Raw genomic sequence first — 7,397 nt, forward strand, 5'->3', positions numbered from 1 at the left:
ATGAAGAATCTCTCAGCAGTGACTGAGTTCATCCTGCTGGGCATCCCACACACGGAGGACCTGGAGACCATGCTCTTTGTCCTGTTTTTGGGCTGCTACGTCTTCACTCTTATGGGGAACCTGCTCATCCTACTGGCGATTGTCTCCTCCACTCGGCTTCACACCCCCATGTACTTCTTCCTGTGTCAACTGTCTGTGTGTGACATATTTTTCCCTTCTGTGAGCTCCCCCAAGATGCTCTTCTACCTCTCGGGGAACAGCCGGGCCATCTCCTATGCGGGCTGCGTGTCCCAGCTCTTCTTCTACCACTTCCTGGGCTGTACCGAGTGCTTCCTGTACACGGTGATGGCCTACGACCGCTTTGTCGCCATCTGCTACCCTCTCCGCTACACGGTAATCATGAGCCACAGGGTGTGTGCCATCCTGGCCGTGGGGACCTCTTTTTTTGGCTGCATTCAGGCCACCTTCCTAACCACTCTCACCTTCCAGTTGCCCTATTGTGGCCCCAATGAGGTGGATTACTTCTTCTGTGATATCCCGGTGATGCTGAAGCTGGCTTGTGCTGACACCTCAGCCCTGGAGAGGGTGGGGTTCGTCAGCGTGGGCCTCATGCCCCTCAGCTGCTTCCTTCTCATTCTCACCTCCTACAGCCGCATTGTCTGCTCCATCCTGCAGATCCGCTCTACTGAAGGCAGACGCCGTGCCTTCTCCACCTGCAGTGCCCACCTCACCGCCATCCTGCTTTTCTACATGCCGGTGGTCCTCATCTACCTCAGGCCCACCCCAAGCCCCTGGCTGGATGCAACTGTTCAGATCCTGAATAACCTGGTCACCCCCATGCTGAACCCCTTGATTTACAGCCTCAGGAACAAGGAAGTAAAATCCTCTCTGGGGAAGGTGCTACATCACTTGGGCTTCCTTGCTGACCAATTGTACAGAGAGAACGCTAGTTAAGGCTTCAGCTGAACTTTGTAGCATATATAACAATTCTATGTAGTTGTCACACATATTTTTGAATCTGAAAGGACAGGCATTATACCATTTATATAAAATGGATTGTCTCCATTTTACAATGTGGGGACTAAGATTCTGAGGCCTTAAAGTGGCTTCTCGAAGGACCCATAAAGACTGAATGGCAGAATGAAGACTCTAGGGCTGGTTTCCTGACCCTGGGACTTTTACTGTCTTGAGGAGTTCATACTGCTGATGAAGGAAGGAGGCAGCTCTCCCCAGGAGGCTGAACAACCTGGACCTTCTGCTTCCCAGTATTTATCTTCTGCCTCCTCCTACACTCCCTCCTCCTCTTCTTTCCCCCTCACCCTGGCACTTCTTCCTCCTGGCTGCGGTGATTGTCTCCTCAAATGCCACATTGGTTAAGCCCTCGCTTTATTGGTCTAGGAGTTGTTGAAACAAAATGGGAGGGGTGCATGCCCAAGGCTTCAAGTAACACCGTAAGAAAACGTAAACATGTTGTGCAAAGAGAAAGTCTTCCAGCTGGGGACTGAGGCAGGTCTCTGTGCAAAGCAGAGGTACTTACTGGTGTACCGTCCCCTACAAACCCTATCTGTCAGGCTTAGACCCGGAGTAGCATTTTGATGGGATGAGGATTTGGAAAAGACAGACAGGGAATCCATGGAGGGGTGACTGGGCTGTGATTCCCTTTGAACTTGGCTTTGTATTGCTCACTACCACCAGGGGGCCATGCTGGGTCCACGCTGTCATTGTGTGGTGACTTTGGCTTTTCTGTTTACCAAAAAGTTTGGACTTTGGTCCCCAGTCCTATAATTCTTCATTTGGTGGCTGAAATATGCTAAGAATGAAAAATGCGCTATTTCAATATTGTAGACTATTGTTTGTATGACTGGATGCAATGAGAACAGGATTCCACTTGGGGAATACAGTTGCTATGATGTTTATTCTAACGGTGATGTAGAGAGAGAAGACCACTGGGCGGAGGGCAATGGAAGAGGAGGGACAGAGGCAGAGACCAGTTCTCTTCTCCCATCTGTACTTCTCAGAATCAGAGAGCAGCCACGGAACTTGCCAGACCAGACCAGTGCCACTGGGTCTGTGTGCCCTCTACCTGTGGCTGAGCCAGTACAAGCTCCCGTGGCAGAGTAAACTCTTGCCTACTCTCTTCTCGTAGGCTGCTAAAATCCCTCTCAGTGCTGTTTTCTCCCTTGTTTCTCAGCAAACAAGAGCTTAAAAGGGAAGGCGGAAATACATCTGAAGTAATTTCAAATCTAGTGTATCCCAAAGCCTTTTCAAGCCTCTCTGAGTCCATTTGAAGATCTCTTCCCTTTCCTCGGTTTCCTGGTTGTAGCTGCTCAGATCATCAAAGTAGAATAATTTGTAAGAATAAAAGATGAGACACAATGCTGTTTCGTTTTCACTCATTCAGATGTCATTCGAGGACTAACTCTGTGCCAGGGGTGGGGAATGCAGAGCTGAACAAGACACGATTCTACCTGAAAGAAGTCAGAGTCCGCCAGAGAAAATAAACAGATTTATAACTAATTAGAACATCCCCTGATAATGCTGGCAGCTCTTGTGTCTCTAGTTAATGTCTAACACCTTTCCTCCTAAGCAGGGCCCAGCCTGGGGTGTGGAGGCTCAGGGAGGGTTTGATGGTGGAATGAGACTTTTCTGTATTCTATGATTAAAGGGACAATGTAAGGAGAACTTGAGAAAAAATATCAATTTGAGAAACCCCAAATCAGGTAGGCCACTTAGCAAAATATTTAATCCACAGGGGCCAAGACAGAGAATCAAGATCCAAGAGCAGCGAGGCCAGAGAAGAACAAGAATTTTAAAGCAGAGGTCCAGAGAATGTTTTGAGCAGAGTGGGCTGCAGCAGCAAGGTCATGTGAAACACTGGACCCAAGCATGGGCCAGGAGTGGCATCCAAGACCTGACTCCAGGTGGATTCTAGATTCTTGAAAGGTGTCCCTGTTCATCCCAACCCTTTTTGCAACACACCATTATAGTCTCCAGTCACTTTCGGCTCCTTTCTAAATTTGTTTTACATATAACCAATGCCCGTTGTGAATTTCACTTACGTATTTTGTTTTACCTACAGTTCCTGGAGAGAGAAACTACGATGTGGGCATCACAAGTGGACACCTATGATATGGACATTAACAGTGGAGCTGAGCTGATGGCTCTTACCCAGCACTGGGGGGATGTGAAGACAGGTGTTCAAGGGCATGTTCACAGGAGTAGTCCTGTTCTGTGTGTTCCTTGCTCTCCCTGGGACCCTGCTGATTTGTTGTAAATCAAATTGATTGAAAAAAAAAAAAAGTCAGAAATTAATGCTTTCAATACTTGACTTGCAATTTTTGGTATGTCAAAAACACTGGTTTTACCTTTACAAAAATAATTATTCAAGCTAAAAGAGTATTTATGTTTTGCTAGTTCATCTGGGGTAAGAAGAACATTAGTGCCTGTGGTTATTGGACTTCTAAATTGGTGAGAAATAACCTAGTGACATCAAATGACATCATCATCAATGACAACATCAAAAAGACATCATCATCTCGTTGGAAGTATTTTTGACGTGTTTTTATTAAATAGTAAGCATTTAGAAAATAATTAAAAATAGGTAAAGTATAAGGAACTCTAATACAATGAACACCTGGGTCCTACTTCCTAGTTTAAGGCAGAGAGCAGTGTCAGTGCCTTGAATGTTCTCAGTAGACCCCAGCCTGATTCCTTACCCTCACTCCCTCTAGAAGTCATCACTCTCTTGAGTTTTGTGGTTATTATTCCTTTGTTTTTCTTTAGGTTTCACCCCTATATTTGTGTCTCTCAACAGCCTATGGCAATATTTGAACTTTATATTAACTTAATTCCACTGAAATTTGCTATTTTTCATTTAAATGTCACTCTTTCGACATTAATGTTTTTGCATGGGAAGTTAACTCATTACTGCCAAGGTGCAGGATTCCATTGTATGAATATATCCACATTTATTCTCTGTTGTTATTTTTTACTTATAACTTAAATGTGAATTTCCAGAATATAAGAATGCTTTTCTTTTAAACCGCCACAATGTTTGGTGAGTTCTTTATACCTTTCAGTACATATAGATATGACACAAAGATACCATCACCAGCCTCCCTTTATGATTTCCTTCTATCAGGGAAAAGAGAAAATGAAAAATTTTATTTAGTTGGGATTTTCCCAATAGCGGACCCTGAGACAAAGGTTTGAAGATAAACAATTTATCTGGAAGATGATTCCAGAAAACATGATAAAAGAGAGGGAAAGTGACACAGGAAAGGACAGTCAATCAAGCAAGTGTCAATGAATGGGTTACCACTGTGAGGAACTGTGGCTCAATAGCACAAGGGATCCTCTGAAAAATGGTGTTTAGCAACCTCTGAATCGTCCTACTGAGTTGCAAAGGAATCTGGAGTATTTTTATATCAATTCCTGCCCCACTTTTGTTGGTGGATTAATTATCGCACGTGTCTGGTCCGCCCCATGTATGTTGACTGAATAAAGTTCCTTGGCCAGAGACTATTCCCAGGGAGAAGGCACGGGGAGTCCACAAAACCTAAGGGCACTATCTGAAGGTGGCCTCTGGAGTGGGGTGAGGGAATGTGGACCAAGGTGCTAGAAATGTTATGGTCATAATTATTTCACTTCTAAACTAGCATCTTTCCAAAATGCAAACCACACAATACTACCCTGCTTTTTTTTTTTTTTTTAAATAATATTTATTTTTGAGTGAGAGAGGGAGAAAGAAGAGAGGAAGGAAGGGACGGAGGGTCCAAAGTGTCAACTGTGCCCACAGCCTGATGCAGGGCTCAAACTCACGGACCGTGAGATCATGACCTGAACAGGTCAGACACTTAACTGACTGAACCACCCTGGTGCCCCAATATTACTATGCTTCTGTTAGGACCTCCAACAATTGTTTATTGCTTATAGGTTAAGTTTTAATAACTTAGTAAAGTATCTGTAGAATTAACGATCAGATCCAACCCACCTCTTTAGTCTCCTCAAAGCCATACATTCACCCAGTAACATATACATCTCTCTCTCTCATACACACTCTTTTCTAGCTAAACTTTCCTTGTCACCCCCTAAAGGTACTTCTTTACATTATTTATTTATTGTCTTGTTCATTTAAACGCATATGTATTGAGTAATTACTATGCTAAGCACTGGAATTATAAATATCTCTAAGTCATATTCTTAAGAAGCTCATAGCTAAACATGGGAGGTAGATATACACATGATTGAATATAGAGAACAAACTGAGGGTTGATGGAAGGGGGGAGGTGGGGTATGGGTTAGATGGGTGATGGGTACTAAGGAGGGCACTTGTTATGATGAGCTCTGGGTGTTGTATGTAAGTGGTGAACCACTGAATTCTACTCCCGAAACTCATATTGCACTGTATGTAAACTGATGAATTTAAATGAAAAATTGAAAAAATATATAATAGATATTTAATGAAAAATATAAACTAGACTACTAAAATGAAAACAGAAATGATTAATCTTGTACAGATGTTGAAGAAGCTTCCAAAAAAAACATTTCAAATATACTCATTCATAATTTTGTGCCTTCATAAATATATTCTCCCATCTTGGGATGCCCTTCCCTGATTCCTCTGCTAAAAAAAACTTCTACTCATCCTTCATAGCCCAAGCTGAATAATCACTTTCTTTGTGAAATTTCTTTATCTTAGACACAATTAAGTTCCTATTTCTCTGTGTTTCAATTTTAGATTATGACATAAAGTATCACTTCATCATGTGGAAAAAAAAGATTGGCAACGTGACCCTAAAGGGTTAACAGCTAACGACATGGAGAGAGGTGAAGAAAGGGAGACAGATGGCTACTTACAGTTCAGAACTATTCAACCCCTCATTTGTTGCATTAATAAATCAAAGTGTGAAGTCTAGATGACATTTTGTTATTGGCTAGGACCTCAGTCTATGTATGTTGTTAGATGTTATTAAGCATCTGCTAGGAACAGACTCACGTTCTACTTTGAGAAAAATGGCAACAGTTTATGCCAACAGAAGTAAGGGAATCAGATATGGTTTAAATTTTATCTTACCATGTAGGCACTTCATGTCTTTTAAGTTACTTAACTAACTTAAATTGTTAGATTCTAATCGGTAAGTGGAGATACTTAAGCCTACTTCACTGAATTGTAAAGGTTGACTTGGATGTGTCTTTAAATCACCTAACACTGTATCTGGAACATGATAAATATGTTACCTTCTCCTTTTTGTCTCTTAAAAAATGCATTTCTTTAAAAGAGCAGGGTTCACACCTTTTGGGATGAGCACTGGGTGTTGTATGGAAACCAATTTGACAATAAATTTCATATATTGAAAAAAAATTTTTTTAATAAAAATAGGAAAAAAATAAAATAAAAGAGCAGGGTTCAGTGTACGGTTTTTCTTTGGAAACAATTCTTCAAGACTATTAATGGCAGAGAGCAGTGTTTAAGAACAGTGTTTGAGAGTGTGCTGGGCTTTGTAGCCAGGCAGATCAGGGTTTAATTTCCCTGCTGGCCACTTGTCATTTGTGTGGTGTCAGGCAAGCCCTCTTCAAATGTAATGTGAGAAAGATATAAGTACCCAACTCAGAAGGTCACTGTAAAGATTCAATTGTGTCATCCATGCAAAGGGCTTAGTGTAGGGCTTAGCATATAATAAGTTCATGGTAAAAGCCAATACTGTGCATAATATGGCATTTTAATTTAATGTAATACACTCGTTTCATACATTAATTTTCAGTTATGTAATATTTTGGATTGAGGCAACATTGATGAGGTTTTTGTTTCCAATTCTGGTTCTCACAATTATTTTTTGTTCATTTGAAGTCACTGAACTGTTGACCCTTGAGTATATGATCTCAAAAAAGCTGTAGATAACGGAATTAATATCAGAATTACACAGTTTATCTCAATCTAATAGCTATTTGGGCTTTGGCTATAGCTAACAAATTGTAGGCAGATATAAACAAAAGACTTAGGAAGGAAGACAAAACAAAACGAAACGAAACATCCTGTTCCCAATTTGCCAAAAAAGTAAACAAGATACAAAGCACTCAGGAAATATCAGCAATGCCGCTGCTGCTTCTAAATACTACCCAGAAATTGAGAATCTGTGGAAGCAATTTAAAAGAACCAAAAATATAGCGTCAAAGGTTATATTAGCTTAATTTTTTTTAATGTTTTTATTTATTTTTGAGACAGAGAGAGACAAAGCGTGAGCAGGGGAGGGGCAGAGAAAGAGGGAGACACAGAATCCAAAGCAGGATCTGGGCTCTGAGCTGTCAACACAGAGCCTGACACGGGGCTCGAACCCACGAACCACGAGATCATGATCTGAGCTGAAGTCGAGGCTCCACCAACTGAGCCACCCAGG

General features: G+C 41.8%; 1 protein-coding gene across 1 annotated transcript; it reads left to right on the top strand.

Moving 5' to 3' along the window:
- Positions 1 to 954, top strand: LOC122484209 (olfactory receptor 149-like). Its single transcript, XM_043582211.1, has one exon. It carries the CDS (start codon positions 1 to 3, stop codon positions 952 to 954), a length of 954 nt encoding a protein of 317 aa, XP_043438146.1.
- The last annotated feature ends 6,443 nt before the right edge of the window (positions 955 to 7,397 follow it).

The sequence above is a fragment of the Prionailurus bengalensis genome, chromosome D1 (assembly GCF_016509475.1).
Source record: "Prionailurus bengalensis isolate Pbe53 chromosome D1, Fcat_Pben_1.1_paternal_pri, whole genome shotgun sequence".
In the NCBI taxonomy this organism is placed as follows: domain Eukaryota; kingdom Metazoa; phylum Chordata; class Mammalia; order Carnivora; family Felidae; genus Prionailurus; species Prionailurus bengalensis.